The 17757-nt window shown below is 52.6% G+C and overlaps 1 protein-coding gene across 6 annotated transcripts in view; it reads right to left on the bottom strand.

Annotated features, from left to right (window-relative positions):
- Nucleotides 1-17757, bottom strand: part of STARD8 (StAR related lipid transfer domain containing 8) — a 112477-nt gene that overhangs the window by 20903 nt on the left and 73817 nt on the right. For 5 of the 6 annotated variants that reach the window (XM_026066157.1, XM_026066158.1, XM_026066159.1 and 2 more), the window contains one exon: nucleotides 2419-2490. In XM_026066157.1, the coding sequence (XP_025921942.1) occupies nucleotides 2419-2490 (72 nt within the window). Of the gene's footprint in view, nucleotides 1-2418; nucleotides 2491-16707; nucleotides 17420-17757 lie in introns of those variants that run through there. The other variant, XM_026066160.1, reaches the window with a different exon arrangement.

Here is a 17757-nt window from a genome sequence, read left to right on the forward strand (position 1 = left end):
CACCGCACATCTGGCAGCAGTGGGCACAAAATCTGGAGCCTATGCCCAGTTGCCTAAAGCACAAGAGAGAGAAACCTGAAGGAAGACATTGCTGAGGTCAGGTGTGGAGGAAAACTGTGGCCTCCACCCATGGCGTTTTTTGGAGAGCGGCCGCCTCCCAAATACTGCCCAAGAGATATCTTAGTGCCCCATAAAACAACGTATTATACATACACTGAGCTCTCTTGAAGTCTCTATGACTCCCTTCCCTCGCTAATCCCCCAGGGTCAAGAAAGCCATATAGGGTAGAGCAGTACGGTAGCTCCAGCATCTCATTCAAGTCCTCCCCCTGCCTCAAAGACCGTGGGTTGGGTCTCCAAAGGCAGATAGGCTTGCTGGCCTCGGGACAGTGGTTAGAGGACCAGCCAAAGGTGGTGCATGCCCAGAGACTTTGGGCAACGCATTCACGTTGGGGTTTTTCAGTTACTGCTGTGGTGACAAAGGTGAAGCATTTTTCAGGTAAGTTAGAGCAGAGGGGAAAAGCGCCATAGGGCCTCCMTCAAATTCCCTGCTCATGTCTTTCTCCTCGGAGAAAGCTCTGCTGGAACCAGCTACACAGGACTTTGACAATTAACCACAAGTGTCTAAGTCTGATTGTTAATGAAGCTACCAAGTGCAATTATCAAGGGAAAACTGAGCCCTGCCAGCTGCAGAGAAAAACAGAATGAAACAGTCGTAGTATGTGGAAATTTTTGCTCAGTGAGACTGGAAAAGGGTTGGTTTATTCATAGACTCCAGCATTTAGCACCCAATTCTTGTTTCCCTGAGTTACAAGCATTATTCAGGGCAAACACCTGGAGCTGAGGTCTCACCTACAGGAATCTGGGGAGTCCTTGCACATGGCTATGCGAGGAGGCTGCCCCCTAAAATAGAAACCAGAAACAAACAGGCAGCCCGCGAAGAATCATCAAGGAGGCCAGAGCATGCTTTCTGTGCTGGTGCTGCGGGGAAGGGAGGGGGTGCAGTGGAAGTGTCCAGGCTGAACAATAGCTGGCTCCGCACCGTGTCTGGAGGCCAGGCTTCCAGCTATTGTTCTAGCCGGGCCTAGGCTGAGCTGGAGCTGTGGTTCTTCGGCACTGGTCCTCCCCCAACAGGGACCAGCAGTCTGCGCCATGTGCTTGAAGAAAACACAGCTGAACCAGAGAAGAGATCCATCGGAAGAGTTAATGTGTAATCTGTGTGCGTACCTAACAGAGAACATGTGAGAAAGTCTCTTGGATATATATATCCATCCCTTCCGAATATCATCTTCCCTTTGGGAACCTTACAGTATGGAGATCCAGTCTGCTCCAGGCAAGGTTTTGCTTCATGTTCAGAAAGCATAGGCCCTCCTGCCAAATAATATATTGGGGCAGGGCACTAGTATCCAGGACATGTAAGTAGGGAGGGAGGAAGGAAACGTTCATTCTCCGAGTTACCTACGTTGGCTGCCCGTGCATTAACACCCACTGCAAACACTTATTAAACTACTTAGAGACACGATCAGCTTTCCAAAACCTGTCTTCCCTTGGCCTGACCAGGCGTCTTGGGAACTTTCTAGCAGCCCTGCCTGAAGGGGAAAAGTTCAGGAATGCAGAAAAGTTAATAGCACGGCTAGTTTTCCAGACCACAATCAACTCTGAAGGCTTAAAGTTTTAACATATAATCATATAATTAGCAAACAATCCTCTTCATCCTCTCCTCTCCCCAGTGCTCTGTAACCTCTCCCTGCAGTCATCCTTGGTATTTAGCTAAGATATACAATATAGGACCATGTAAAGGCCAGGAACTTCTTGGTCATCCACACTGGGGGTAATAGTGAAGCCTTGAAATGAAGGGCATCGTGAGGAGTATCAAAAGACCTTCCCATGCCAACTCCAGCCACCAGGAGTCTGTATACAGCTGATTAGAGCATGCCCATGATCAGAGCACCACTGCCACGGAGACACAAGGGCAGAGCCACCTTCGTTCCCGCTGGTGTTTGAAACTTGTACGCCCACATCCCTGAGCGTCCTGATCTTACTGACAGGACTCATGCCAACGAGAAGCTGGAGGCTGTGCTGAATCTGTCGCGTTTCTCTGCGCAGTCATTAAGGGGCAACGGGTTTTGAATGCTTCCTGCTGGAGGTCAGGAGTGCTGCCCTGTGCACAAGGCTCTTTCCTTCTCCCCAGGAGCTAAGCGCTTCTCGCACCCTCAGCCCCGGAGTGCTCTCAGCTCCCCAGGCCTCGGGGGGATCGGGATCGGGATCGGGATCAGGAACCACTGAGCGGCAGCACAGCAGCGGAGGGCTGTCTGCTCTTCACACACAGCAGCATGGTCAGCTTTCTAGGACACGTTACTGTGGAGAAAAACATATCTAACCCTTTCCCCATATAGAGCACTGAAGAGGTAGCCCTCACCTTCATAAAGCTGGGCATACTGAGGAAATCCTGCTGCTCGCAGCCAGTCGCAGGCTTTCTTGGCTTCGATTTCTGAAACAAAGCAAACAAACAGCCTGAGTGTCCCATCTGGCAAGAGCGATGCTCCACAGAACCGCAGCGGGCACTGGAGCTCGGCCCGCTCTCTCTGCTCCCCAGCATCAGACCCACCCCAGTACGGCCTGAGCCGATATTTTGTATGCACAAACCAGTGGAAATGAGTGATTGCGACAAAGGGAGCACGGGAACCCAGTGCGTGCGCCTGCTGGTGGCATTAATGCCTTCTGCACAGAAGAGGCTCTTTGCCAAAGATAGGACTTCACAGCAGAAACCGTTTGGCTTTAGAGCCTCTGTTAACACAAAAGGAGGAGGTAAACCAGAAGTCTTATGTCCACAAGAAACAATTTTAACCTCCTGATGAACCGTTTTGTCTCTAAACCCACCAAACCAAATAAAGTATTTTGCCAGGCAAGAGAGGAACATTGTTATTTTTAATAAATAATTTAAAGCTCATCAAAGTTTAGGGCCGGTCACTTCACAGGCCCTTTGCAAACATCCTCCACAAAAGTCTGCCAAAGAAACATTTTCCCCTCTACCTCCCAACATCTTGGACAACCCCCTCCTTTTCTTTCAAGCTCGCTTTCATCCCGATACCACGTACACCCTATCTAAACAGCCTTCTTCTTAACAGAGGGGAATTATAACACAATACCAGATATGAACAAATGGCTGTGAAAGATTATGGGCCTCGATCCGTGATACATCACTTCCTCCCTAATCACTACTAACCTATCGAGATTACAGATGATAGAACTGGGTCTAAAATACAGATGACCCTAACTTTGCGCCCAAGCTTGCCCTGGGGGCAGCGAGGCTGTACAGCAAGCGACCCCAGCGCCGGTCAGGGAACGAGATACCAACCGGGAGGAGGGCTGACGGAGGAGGCTCATGACCTGCACAACCAAAGAGGTTTGAACCGAGACCTCCAGGCTCTGCTCCGGGGCACTGGCCCCCGGCCTGGACTCCAGCTCCGCCGGGAGATGCGACAAGCCAAAAACGAGGCCGTACAGCAATAACCGAGACCTGCTCGCAGCCAGCCCTTGTGAAACAAAAATCCTGACACTGAAGGGTTTTCTACGAACCCGCCATCTGGACTATTCCTATTTCTTCATGCACTGTTCAACTATTCCCTGGATGAGCCCCTCCAACAGCCAACACTATTTTCTGGGAAATTTCTCAAATTTACAGGACTTGAGGAAAAACAGCCCAAAGCTAAAGCAGCCAAAGAAAGCTGCTGCCTGGTGTCAGCAGTTCGCTGCCTACTAAGATTTATATTTGTAATTGTGACAAACGTTTGCCCTGAAATGTAGAAAACGTGACTGAAATTTCAGATTCTTTCTCATCACTCTCACAGAAGCTCCACTTAATAAAGATGGGAATCAGGGCTCATTCACCAAAAGCATATGAAACACCCCTGATTCATCAACATTCACCAACAGCCTCCGCTAAGAGCTCTAGCTRCATTTACCGTTATAAAGCTGCAGCAGAAATTAAGAAAGCACAAAATAAGAAGTTCAACTAAGGACGGGAAAAAAGCCAAAACCCTGGACCCAAATACTTCAGAATTCTGGGGAAGAAAGCTTGGAATAGGAATCTGAATCTGGGTCCAAACCTCGCAGCTGTCCTTAACTTTGTCTGTTCGTGCCCAACCAAAACCCTGACTCTGAACCCACCCGACCTCTGCGGGACTCAAAATCCAGTAATCCTGACAGAGACCTAAACTCTGGAGACTGACTCCAGCTGCCGTTTTTAACCGGGCCAACATGACTTTGGAAAGCGTGCCTGCGGCCTCCCTCCTCCCTAAGCCACGAAGCCCAGGACAGAGCAGCCTCGGAGCCGCAAAGCGCGTCGCGCAGGAATCGGCTCCGACGAGCGCGCCGGAGCGGGGCCCTTCCACCCGCCGCAGAGCCCGGCCTTGCCGCCTTGCAGGAGAGGCGTTTCCAGAGCTCGGAGAGGGCAGCTGGGTCAAGCCGGCTCCGCGTTCGTGGAAGGAGAACACGTGTGCTGGCAAGGCGAGGGCGCTCCGCTTAGCCGAGCGCGCGGGCTCGGAGGGGAGCGTTGGYGCCGGCCCCAGCACGCATCCCGCTGGCGACCGCAGGACAGCAGACAGCGCACCGCTGTTCCACTGGGTGGGGAAAACCCCGCACACCGGGACCGCGCAACCCCGAAGCACAAAAACACTCATACTCCATTTTAATTACCTTCTGTCCCGACAGCCCTGGAGAACAAATTCCTCTCTTGTCCGCAGGACGGGTCGGGCCCGAGCGAGAGCAGGCTCCCCGCATACCTGCCCTGCCGAACATGCCTCACCCTGACCTGCGGGAAGCCATCCCGCTCTGCTCCCGCATCTCCCGCGGCAGAGCCGAGGAGCCGGCTGCGGCCACGGCCACGGCCACGGCCACAGCACGGCACGGCACGGCACGGCACGGCACGGCACGGCACGGCGGCACCTCGGGTCTGGCTCCCTCCAGCCGAGAGCTCCGACGAGATCCTCCGACCCTCCCGCCCTCCCAGCCACGGCCACCGACCCCCCCCGCTGCCCGCTCCCCCCGAAAGGGAAGGGCCCGAGGGTTTTGGTCCCCCTAAAGAGCCCAGCCGAGAGAGCAAGCGCGGCGGCCGCGGGCGCGCTCACCCCTCGACGCAGGCGGGTTGAGCTGATAGAACAGCATGGCTGCGCCGGTGCCGAGCGCGACCCATCAACCATCCGTGCAGGAGCCAAGCGACGTCCTGCCTCCGCTGCAGCCGGAGGGCAAAGCGGGGGATCGGAGGGCTCCGGCTGCGGGACGGGCGCCCAGGGCGGCGCGGCACAGCACGGCACGGCGGGCAGGGAGCGGCGTGCGCTCCCGAGGCGCGCCTGGCATCCGAGTGAACTCAGCTTCACACYGCGCCAGTGGAAACGTGAAGTCAGCGAACGACACTTCCTTCCCCTCCGYGCGAGTCCTGGCGGCGGCAGCAGCGGCGGGGAGGGAGCGGGAGCGTCCCACCTTTCCTCCCCCGTTTGCTGCCAGGTTCCCAGGCTTCAGCAGGCTGCTTCCGCGGTGGCGAGCGCTGCCCAAAGCCCAGCTCCCGGGGACCGGACGCACCGAGGGCAGGGGGGCAGCGCCCACGGACCTCRCCGCGCTCCGCAGCCCTCCCCGCTGCCGCCGCCGAGCTGGCGCGGAGAGGGTTTCCGAGGGTCTCCGTCCAGGTCAGGGCCGACAGGCAGCTTCCTCCTTCCCACCCGCCCTTTCCACAAAAGTACTTTCCCAAGGAAATCCAGGAAACGATCTTTCCGAGCCTCGATAAGAACAGGCAGAAAATATTCGCGCTAATCCCACGACGAGTTTATAGCTTTCCCCCCCAAAGGGAAAGGCGCCCAGCGCCGCCCCCAAGGGAAAGGGGCGCCCGGACGCACCACCGCGCTGCCTCCCTGCCGAAACCCGGCAGGAGAGCCCCAAAGCCTACTTCCAGAGGTGGGCACTGCCACGGCGGGGTCTCCGCGGGGTCCGCTGCGATTCCGGAACGCGCTTCAGGGCTCCCAGAAGGACCCCGCGATCCTGCGAGAAAAGCCGCCCTCCGCACCCACCTCCCTGCCCGTCTGCTTCTCGCGCTTCCCCTCCACGTTCCACGTTCCTTCAAAGCTCAGAAGAAACGCGCTCATCGTTAGGAGCTACGAGCAGCAGAAGCAACGAAGACGGGTTTCCTAGGGGGTTGTGTCTTAGCACGGGCACACCAGTGTGGTTTCTCTGGTGTCTAATAAGGGCTCATCTCCTACTACTCCCTCTCCCTCAGCAGGGCCATTAAGAGGGTCTCTTTCACTCCTCGGGCCAGCAAACTATTTTCACAAGCTTGTAGCAGCTCACTACCTTTGAGATCTCTATTTTAAACGTGACGGAAATGACCACATTACAATTGTATCTGGGGAGGAGCAGGCACACAGATACAGACAAACACACATGTAAACACACTCAGAGCTCTGCTTCCTTGAGAAATGAGTTAAAAAGATAAATCGCACAAAGCCTTCTTCATGCCACGCAGCGAACCCAGTAGTGGAGGAGCCCGTTTATGTCCCCTGCGCTTGGGGACCCTGTTGAAGAGCAGGTCTGTAACACCGCAAGCTACACGTGGTGGTCAACCTGCGATGTCCTCTGAGAAACACTTGGCTCACCCCTGGCTTCCTTATGATTCCCAGGCAAATAATGAATAACAGATAAAGCTGGAATAAAAAGGATGACAGTGTTTCCATCTAGGCTTTCACAGATATTTGTGGGAAGGGAAGAGGGGCTGGTTGGTTTCTGTTATTTTTAGCTGGGTTTCCTAAGAAGACTTCTGTAATCCTTCTCTGTCTGTGTGTTTGTATTATTCCAGCTGTCAATACCACCACTAACTGCTGGGCAATTTCAGCCAGACTTGACAGAGGAGTAAATATCTCAGCAAATACAAAGTTCCCAGCAAGTTTCGTGACTGCAGGGGGGCAGGTAGATGAGAAGACCTATTACTGCTCCCGCTTCTGAGAAAGTTCTCAGTGAGAGATGACCCCTTGGGAGATATCTAGACATCCTCATGGAAGGAAACCAACATGAACACACTCACTGAATAAAGCTTCTGTTGGGGCATTACGCCTTACTAGCCACCAGAGAATCCCCACCAGGCAAAGCTTCTCCCCTTCTCCGAGGGCTGCTGAGGCTGGATGCCTTCTCCCAGGGTGAGGCATCCGTAACCACGCTCCCCCATCCTGATTCTCCTGTATCAGATAATGCGGGAGCCTAAGCTACAGCCGAGGTTCAGTCAAGTTAAAACAGAACTGCCCAGCATGAGTTCATTAAGAAAAAGGCTTCGTTAGTTCAGCAGCTCAGGGAACTGTTCTTTTTCTTGTAAATTGATGCAAAGGACAGAGGTTACTTCATTGCTGATTTTTCCCCTAACAAATCGGGAAGTCAGACCCAACAGCATGTCACAGCATGTCACAGAGAGAATCAGAAAGCAAAAACAGCTGAAGAAAGAGAAACAAGCTCTCATTTCGCAAGTGAAAGTGGAAAAAATGACAAACGGCTGACACCCCCCCACACACACATCTTTCCGTACGATCACTGGGGCAGTCCCCGACGTGGACCCTTGGACCACGGTGTGACCATTTTTCTACTGATGCAGCCCACCGGTGAGGGAGCATCCAAGAGCTCGTGCCCGGTCTGCAGCGGAAAGGTCCAAAGGAAACGGCTCCTGGTTTGGGCTCCGCTGTCAGCTCCGCAGGCTGGGAGACCAGACGGCGGGGATCCCACGCCGCCCGCCCGCGTCCCCAGCCCCAGGGACCCGCAGCTCCCGGACGGGGCCCGGCCGCGGCCACTCTCCTCCAGCCCTCAGGGGCTGCTCCCCCTGGCACAGGGATGTTTTCAGGGGGCAGAAAGGGATGTTTGGAGACTTAGATCTGTCCCTCGAGTGCTTTTAGGGATAACAGATAATCCATGGGGACTTAACTGTTCAGTGAGGTCCTGAAACAGAGACGGATTGAAAAAGCCTGGGAGATACAATAAAAAAACAGGTCTAGAACCAGCGAGCTGAAACACTGGAGGCAAACTTAACAACTGTTAGGAAAACCACTTCCCAGAACCCTGGCTCTGCACTTTCGCTTTAAAAAACACAGCAGTAACACCCCAGGATCCCAGCTTCTCAGAGCGAGTTTCCAAATTCCCCATAAAAAGTCCCACACAGCCAATTAGTGTGTGAAAAGAAAACCACATCATAAAATCGCCCGTACATTACATAATGGAAAGCTATGAAATAAGATGCCAGGCAGATGCGAGTGGGAGTGCAGCCTCCTTCTACTAGGCTCCAGCTCAGCTCCAGTATTAGCGTGGGTAACCACCTTCTTTTTTTTTCTTTTGCTGTTTTTTCTTTCCATCCTGCTTTAAAATAAACCACTGCCTAAAACACTAAATATGCAGAAGCGGAGCTTAGCTTCCCTTCCTCGTCCGTAAACAGAAGTACTTTCCTACTTTTCACGGAAACGACAGAAAGTCCTAACACATCTCCCAAAGCAGGGGCATATCTATTGACTGCTTTAAAAAGGGAGGATCCGAAACAGCTGTTTCACAAGGGAAACTCCTATTACATTTCTGCAAAAGGCACAGGGGCCAGAGGCATGCCGGGTGTAAATGAAATTAAAGAGGAATTCGTTTCCTTGCAATGCCTACTTCTTCTCTCACTGAAAGCAGTGCAGCCTCACTGAGTGTGGCATCGCCCAAACAGATGTGGACCACTCGCTTCTGAAGGAAGCCAGCTCTCTCCATGTGTTTTGAAGATGCACGCGCTCATACACAGGTGTAAAACCTAGGCTCAGAGAGCACTGAGGATCACAGCGTTCGAACCCTTCTGATGTGACCCTGGTGGGAAGCAATACGGGGTCTGAGGAGACCTTTCTCTGCTGCAAAGCCCATGCACTGCTCCGCAGGCCCCATGCCCCCTCTTTCACACCGGGATAACCTTCTCGGATCGCCGTCGTTGGCCCTCCAGCAGTCCTCCCAGYGAGGGAGAGAGGAAGCACGTCTGTGCCGGCCGTGCCGAGAAAAGTGCAAAGGAAGCCAAACAAATGCGATCATCCTACACACCCCTTCCCCAAGGAYGCTTCACAGCGAGGAAGGGACCAATGACTTCAGCCTCCAGCGCCATCCAGCCACGAACAAGCCCGTCCCCGCGTGGCCTCCCACACCCTGCGCCGGCTCTGCAAACCCGGGCCCGGACGCTGCCCAGCGGGCTCCTCTCCCGCACGGACCTGTCCCTCGGGAGCCGGAGAGGGCTGCCGAGTCGTACACCACGAAGCACAGCAGCATCCGTCCCCTGCCCACACTCGGTTGGGCTCGTTTGACTGATAAATACTAATTGATCTGCTGCTAGCCCCGCTAGCTCCCAGGATACTCCACCAAACACACGGACTGTAGCAGCCACAGGCATGGGGAGGGCATGGAGAYAGGAATGAGAGGCTCTGCTGGAGCCGGTCCCAGATGCAGTGGGTTTCCATAATTAACCTCCGCAGAGTAAATAGGTCTCACAAGTTTTGGGAACCGCTCCTTGTTGTGCCGCCAACGAGGAATTGCTCGCATGCCTCCGACGTGCTCCAGCCCTGAAATACCCTGTCTGCTTCGACCAACACCGGCTCGTCGCGATGGAGGAACTGGCGGGACCCCAAAGGCCACCGCGCAGAGCCGCCGCTTCCAAGGGGCGGCRGAGGAAGGGAGCAGGGTCACAAGGCAACCGCACACCAGCTCAGGCTGCCGCCCAGCGCTTACGGACTGGACCATCTTCCTGTTTATGTCATCTACCGTGTGATGCAAGACAAACACAAGGGGAAATCTGGGGACAAAAACGCTCCTCGAGGCAGCTGGGGACAGGCGCAACGCAGTAACTGCGGAATAGCGCGCTGTGTCCGCGCGAGCGTGCCGCAGCATGGCGAGACGGACACGTTCCCCTCTAAGGGAGCGTTCCCCCAACCTTTCGGAGAGGCTCCATCCCACGCCTAACCTCTTCCCATCCAAGGGGGGGTGGGCATCCGTCCCTTGGGAGTTTCACCCCTGGTCCTGAGCATGCCCCGAGAGGTGGTCTCCTCCGCCGCCTTGGTCGGGAAGCCTGGCTGGGACGCACTAGCCTCTTTGCCGTCCATTCGGGCCATGTTCTGGGATACGCGGGTCTCTGGCACAGCCTGGGTAACGTTCCCGACTTCCTCGTCCGTGCTGGAGCCGCGTACGGCACAAGGGCGAGCACGACGTGCGGTGCCTTTCCCGGAGCTGCGCCAGCGCCCCGCGGAGGGCTGCGGGCAGCCGCGGGCCAGTGCTCGGCGAGGAGAGCCGGCCCACGYGGCTGCGCATGCATGGTTCCAGCACCTTGCCGTCCCCAGTTTCCGTACCTGAGCACCGGCAGGTACAAACCTTCGCACGCCGCGGTCCGGCCACGTCCCTTACCCAAGGTAGGGAGAGAGACTCACGCAGCCGGGCTTCCTGGMCACCCTGATGCACCACCTTCAGACGTCACGCCAAGTTCACCATTCCCAGTTACCCTCCAGCCACCGGCCCYGGACCCGGGAGGACCTCCCTTCCTTCCCCATCTGCCCCGGCAGCGCTTTCCAGCACGTACTCCATTTCGTTACGCGCTCCCTCCCCATCCTTCCCAGTTTAGCAAGGGCTCTGCCCAGCAGCAGCTACGCCAGGAACTGCAGCAGAGCAATAAGTTCTTCTCAGAAAGACAGAGGAGAGGAACGAAGGCCCCAGAAAGCTAAACAAATTGCTGCTCTATTGTCAAAACAAGCTTTCCAGATAGCAAAACATGCTTTACTGCTTCTGGGCATCCCACCACCCAGGGCAGAGGTGGCAGCTAAACTTGACGTGCTCGGAGGACTTCCCTAAACTTGACGTGCTCCAAGGACTTCCCTCAGGGCAGTAGTTGAATAGTTAGCTCCAAGACGGCTTATTTTTGTTCCAGACTGCCTTATTTTTGCCCCTCTCACATCTCATCTTAGCTCCAGGGTTCTCTCTCTGAAACACCTCTGTTCCACATGAGTCTTCACGGCTCCTCACCACGCTCACACGCCATCTGAGTACAGCACCGGAGCGAATCTGGGAGCACTGCCCCAACTCTGCGCCGGASAGAGTCACCTCCAACGGGGTGATCCTGCTTCCCACTTCCCAGCAGGGCTGGGATTATGCAGCTGGGGACACAAAATGCTCAGAGGAAAAAGGCGTTTATGTCATTGCTTGAAGAAATTCAGTTTAGAAATTGAATTTTTCATATGCACAGAAATCATATTTCATTCTAAAAAGACAGAAGTGCTAAACATGCAACTGCAATCATTAACTGAATGTGACAGCTTATATTTCCTTTGCTGTAAATGAGCTTAATACTAGTCTTGATTGTCTTCTTTTGTTTTAAAGAAAGTTAAAATGCAGCCCTTCCCACTCAAAATCTGTATAACCTTATGCTTTGCATTTTAGAAACAGTACTATAAAAATAAAAGCTAAGAGGTCTAAAACAACACAATAAACTCAGCTCTGCACCATACGCATCCAAAAAGTAACATCTCCCCTCATAGGTTTGCAGCTTAGTCAGAATGCTGCACTTGATCTTTGACAATATTTGAACTGCGTGGAGGAAACATAATTACTTTTACAACCTTTACTGACCAATTTGAAATGCTTGCAGCTTTCAGTGTCTCTAATAAAAATTGCAAGAAAGCACTGAAGTGGCCAAATTAGCCCCAACTCAATAACACTTCGTCATACCTTTGTGAAATGCAAATACGTTGTATTCTTTATTTTAAAAAGGAGGAGAAAACTTCTCTTCTTTCATTATTTACTGCAGTGGGACAATAAAGCTTAACATTCATCTCCAGAGAAGCCAATATTAATCTCATGTAGCAGCAAAGAGTCCCTGGCTCACAYGGGGCACATGAACTGCTGGAGGAAAGGAATCACTGAACTGCTTGGACAATGAGATCCAACGGATGYGACTGCAAGGCTCGGTGGGGTGACAGAGGTGGACCAAGCCGGGGTCCACCTGCGACCACCGTTCACTGGTTTTATTTGTGCTCTGCATTGTTCTCCGCTATCTTCAGTTTGTTTATTCCTAACGGGCTGGATGAAGGAGGATGTAGCCAGGCCTCCGGGGTTCACGGCTGCTTCTCTCTGCGGTTTTAGCTTGCAGTCAGTATGGTAGACGAGACAAAGATAGGTATCTGTGCAAGAGAGGTGGAGCATTCGCTACGGGGGTGGCACTTCCTCTCCCCACATAATTATAGATGCATGCTCACCGCAAACATTTCCGCTCTTCAATGTCTTTTAGCACCTTTAACCACCTCAGGATACTTCCTCCTGACCTTCTGCTTCAGGCTGCACCTGGGAACAAGACTGCTGTGGAAACCCAGGGGTTAACTGCGCTGTGTTTAAACTCTGCAGCTGCAGAACAGATGTCTGGTGGAAACAAGGGAATGGAAAGGGCACTAATAGGAAAAGAAACAAAGGGCCAGCAAGGGTGAAGGCCCTTATCTGTCCTTCTCGCCTCCCCCACATGCATTTTTCCAGCTGCTCCCACCCCAGAGAAACAACAGGTAGGGCAGAAGCTCATTCTCCTCCGCTCAGCCTGGGAGCGGAGCAGAGCCCATCCCTCGCTTTGCTGAAGGAGGAAGGCGCAGTGGGCCAGGAGGAAGCTCTCTATCCCGATGCTTCGGAAAAGGCCAAAGGCAAAGCAAACTCATGGGACAGAGGGTCTCTGACTCCAGACCATCCCATGCACCATCCCGAGAAGGTCAGTCAGTGCTGGTATGGTTGCCTGATTGCATCTGTCTAGATCTAGACTTGGGGTTGAAAAGTTGCTGTCTTCTCTTTGGCACCAGTTAGGTTATTCCCTTCCTGGGTTTAGGACAAGGTTCTATTTACTCTGCTTAGCTGMCCATAGCCACACAAATGTGCATATATCTACACAGAGAGAGAAAAGCTTTCCAGTAAGAAGAAGAGTTAAAAAACATGCTTGCGTGGCTGGAGCATCCAGCAGGAACATAAATGATGCTTGTAAAAACGACTGCACTGCAACAGAAGTATCTTTTTTCAGTTCATTACCCTTTAACAAGCTAAGAACACCAAGACACTCCAGTACAACTCAAAACAGAGATTTTAAAGAAAAATATGGAACCCAACTGGCTAGAATAAAAAAGGAACAGCTTTTCAGGTCTACCTAAATTTCGCTCTCTCACACACGTGCTGACACAATTCTGCACCTGCAGTCAGCGAGCAAGCCAGTCCCGGGTACAAATGGCAGCATGCTGGTGCCCAAATGTATGTTATTGTGTTCACAAAGAGCCTGACACTGCTTAAACAGCCTTCCAAAGAATGGAAATCATATCAGATACGGTGGTTTCTACTCAGGTGCCTAAGCACATACCCATTTTCTGTGGCAGCATATGCACTATCCAAGAAGATAGCAGCCTTGCACCTCCACCTAATTAAGGTTCCTGATGATCCAACCATTAATTTATGAAATATATGATGTCTTAATTACATACATTTCTGCTGTGCAAGGGGCTGCGGTGGCTGAGCGCTTTACTTGCTGATATTGAAAACCTAGCCAAGAAACAAGATAAAAACAGCTACTCAGATTAACAAAATTAATATCCTTGCCCATCCTGTGTCCCACCCTTTCTAAAATTGCATCGTTGTTTTCCTGTTGATCATCCCGGCGATCTCAAAGCTCTTTGTTTGGACTAAGGGACGCCGTCCCTCTGAACGCAGCCAGCCGTGCACCGGAGCTCCCCACCTGACGGCTTTGATAACGCACCGCGGTGCTGCAGGTGCTGACCACAACCGCACGCCCCCAGCGAGCAGGAACCCTTTAATGCGCTCCTTGACAAAAATGAGACTCCCATTTTTCCTCTGCTTGGAAAAGTATTAGGCCCAGCACTGGCAAAAAGATGCAATTCCAGCCTAACTCCTGTGTCCAATATGCTTAAAATCCAGAGAGCTGCATCACAGCGCGTTACAGGTGTTGCTTTTACCGCAGCACACGCACCACATTCAGCATGAAACGGGACACAGCCATCATACAAGGCCACCTGTCAAGGCAGAGGAAAATGGCAATAGTCTGGCTAAAAAGTCAGAGTCTGTGGCGGCTCACCTCTTTGCAGAGAGCTCTCGACTCCATAACAGGGTGTCTCCAGCTGCCGCAGATTCACGTCTCTAATCAGTGCTACCTGCTGACGTTTCTCTCCTGTACTACATGCTTAGGAGCTATTCCCAGCTCCTCCGTCTTTTAAATCCCCATATTAAAAAAAATAATTACTTGCTTAACACAGGAGGGAATTCCACCCTACTTTTATGTACTCGTTTGGAAGAAACTCTAGTGTTTGTTGCCAGAGGAACCCCGCGGAGAAGCACTACACCGTGGTCCTTCTGCAGCTTTGTCTGCATTGTACAGAATCACAAAACAAACCGATTCCTAACCAAGGAACGCAAAGAGTCCTATCGACTTCAGTGGGAGTTTTATGTAGTCTCCGGGGAACCGTGAAGCCAGATCCAGACCTGTCATCGCTATGAGTAAAACAGCTTACACCTGGGCCACGCGCTGGCTGAGCTGAGGGCCAGGCACAGGCAGCGCTATAAGCCCCTGCACAAAAGTGCTTTCTCACAGGAAAAAATGGGCACTACATTCTCAACAGAGGCACAGAGGGTTACTTTAGGGCTCCTTTTTTAAAACGTCCCAGTACAAAGATAGTCAGAATCAAGTATTCCTCCAGCTCTCTGCAATAATTTGCCTCCTTTTTCTGCCTCACCAATCGCTGTACTCCAGACACTGAAACGTGATTGCAAAGTCATCTCCACTCCCTGTCCACTTGCAGAGCACTATCAACCAGCAGCCCTCTGGCCATTTCCTTCAGTCAGACTCTGTTTACCTATTAGTCCTTGCATCTTCGTACCGTATCTGCTCCATAGGGAGCTGCGAGAGCAACGGAGGTCTGCAATTCTGCACTGACACCTGCACATGCTCATTGTTAAACTCGTGAACAATCCTACCAAATGCAAGAAAGATCTCTGCAAAATTAAGGTTTTTAACAGCACAAAATCCTGCATGTGCAGATGAATGCAATGCTGCAGCTTAGGCTGCAAACTGCACCCTTCAGGAGCTTCATTTACAAAATACTGCATCAGTGTTATCTTCTATTGTAAAGCCCCATGCAGCACGTTGTGCCTTCCCCTCCCAGCAATCTTGCCTGCCCCATTTGAGCAGAAGGAGCTCTAGGAAGCTTCAGCCTGTCGGAAGGTGGGGTGGTCACATCTGGGACACCGCCCAGCTCCGCTGCACTACCACTTGGTGTTTAAAGATGCTCTAGAAGAGATTCCCTGTCTAAAACTGCACAATTCAGCCCTTCGGACGTGGACAGCAAAGCCTGCAATGAGCTCCCATTCTAATCTGCGTTTCAGTGCCTTGGGGCTAACCTCCCAGAAACAGGGATCTCCCTACAGTTGTTTGGGAGAAAACTACAAATCAAGCCATAAAACTGGGGGGGGAAAAAAGCTCATTTTAAAAAGCAGCCAAATAACATTTCTCATGCAAATGCAGGTCTGCATATGCTGGGGCAGGACCTTCAGTATGCCCATAGGATCTATTCCATCCCGAGCATTAAGGAATTAATAACAAGCTACAGATCCCCTTTCGCTATCCAAAGAACACAACCCCTCCGCTGAGACACTAGCAGCATTGCTATTGCATTGGTCACTAATGCAGCTGCACGGTAATTCCTGGAGAGGAATTTCCATCTGCTGTGAACGTGTATGAGTCCCTTCCCCACCCCGGAGCCGGCACTTCGCAACCGGGAAGCTCCTTCCCTCTCCTCCGCGCTCCTTCCYGTCTTCCTTCCCTCTATCTAAAACCTGCATTTGTGTAAGGAAAGGTTCCTCGGGTAGGGAATTTAGCTTTGGCAGGGCTGGCACGTCAGTGCTTCCGCAGGCGCCCTGCCAGCRCGGCGCAGCGCGGTGCGGCTCGGCTCGCCGGCGCTCGCTGGGCCCGACGCAGGCGGGGGGCCGCGCGCAGACAGGCGTTTTGGCAGGGCCGCGGGAAGCGGTAAGAGGTTAGCGCGAGCTGGCAGGCAGCGCGCGGAGCGGTTTCACCAGCTTGGCTGACTCCGTGAGAAATAAGCCCAAATACCGAGAAGGCTGCAGCTCTGTTATGTCTGCCGACTCTCAAGCAGGGAGCGGAGGGGCTGAAGCAAAAGCCACCCGCAGCACAACTGAAACCAGCCCGTGCTCTGTCGCGCCCGTTTCCCCCCTCCTTCCTACGCACACACGACTGCACCCTCAGTGCTGGTGCCTTCGTCTTCTCGGGGCGCTCCAGGGCTCACGTCTGCCGGAGCAGCAAGGAGCCTAACTGCAGCCCCTCTCCCAGCAGCAGGGGAAAGCTCTTCTCAGTGCAGAAGCTACAGATGGTTTCAAGAAAAAAAAAGGTAAAAGAAAAACTGGTCTGTTTTCCAAGAAAAAAAACCTGTAACAACAGAAAAGAATTGCATCTCCCACCCCTTCCCTCACCCTGCAGTGTAACAGCCAAAGCAAACTAACTAGATGCAAAGGAAACACTGTTTTCAAGAAACCTCTAACAAAAAACTGTCATTTTACGAACTGTTTCCACCTCCCCCTTGAAAGCATGTTCGCTGGCTGAGACCTTCTACAGGGTGAAAATACAAAGCAGGGACACGAGCAGACTCACCATGACAGAAGCTGCTAATCCTGGCTTTGTTCATTGGAAATCGTGGATTAAATGCAAGAAAAAAAAAACAAAATCAGCATGACCACCGGCCTCCTTCATCCCCCAACTTCAGCCACGCTGAGCACCATCCACTGGAAACGGGAGGATTTCCAGCCCAAGGACCTTCCTGCAGGCAGTGAACTGGAGATCTCGGATCCTTTCCATGCAGGCCTGCTGTACGGAGGTAATCAAACCTGCCCTTCCCGACCTGCATGCACGGAAAGCATCTAATTTCTCTTAGAAACAAACAGGACATCTGTGGCTGTGCAGTCAACGGGCTGAACTGTTTAAATAGCAGGGGTGGGAGTAGGAGGGGGAGAGAGCGCGAGAAAGCAAGAGCGATAGTGCACATGCACGCACGCTGCTTAACTATTTCAAGCTCTTCTTGATTCTGCCTCGCTGGGCAGATTCACTTCCCTCTCCCGCAGCAGCAGCTCACTCACTGAGGACAACCCAGGCTCCTGGCACAGCGAAAGTGGGCATGAAATGTCTGGGAGCTGAAACAGCGAGGTCTGCTTGGGCACTGCGGTGCCACGCCAACCAGTAAGGCTGCAGTTTTCAATTACTAGTGGGAAACTTAGGTACTTTCGATCACACTGAAATGTCCAAATGTGAAACCTTCTGAAGTGCTGGATTTTGCAATGTTGGTACTCCCCTCTGTCACCAGTGCAGCGCTCTGGAAGTGGGACCGACGGGGAGCACGCGGCACAACCCACGTAATAAGGCAGCAGAGAGGATGGAGGAGAAAAATGGATGGATGGAGCAAAACCACTTTTCCCATCTGATCAGATGCTGACTAGTCATATCACTGACCTTAAATCTCAGCTGAGCGGCTTTCCGTAGTCAATTATTTGTATTAAAGCACAGATATCTGCAAGCCCTTCTCACAGCCAGCGGCAGGAGCGTGTGTGAATGGAGCCTTTTGAGTGTGCAGAATAAAGGCAAAGGCTGGCAAAACGTAACGTAATGACCGGTGCCATCACAAATTTCCCAATCCCTCAAGAGTCTTAA

Source organism: Apteryx rowi, unplaced genomic scaffold (genome assembly GCF_003343035.1).
Source record: "Apteryx rowi isolate R43461 unplaced genomic scaffold, aptRow1 scaffold_24, whole genome shotgun sequence".
In the NCBI taxonomy this organism is placed as follows: Eukaryota; Metazoa; Chordata; class Aves; order Apterygiformes; family Apterygidae; genus Apteryx; species Apteryx rowi.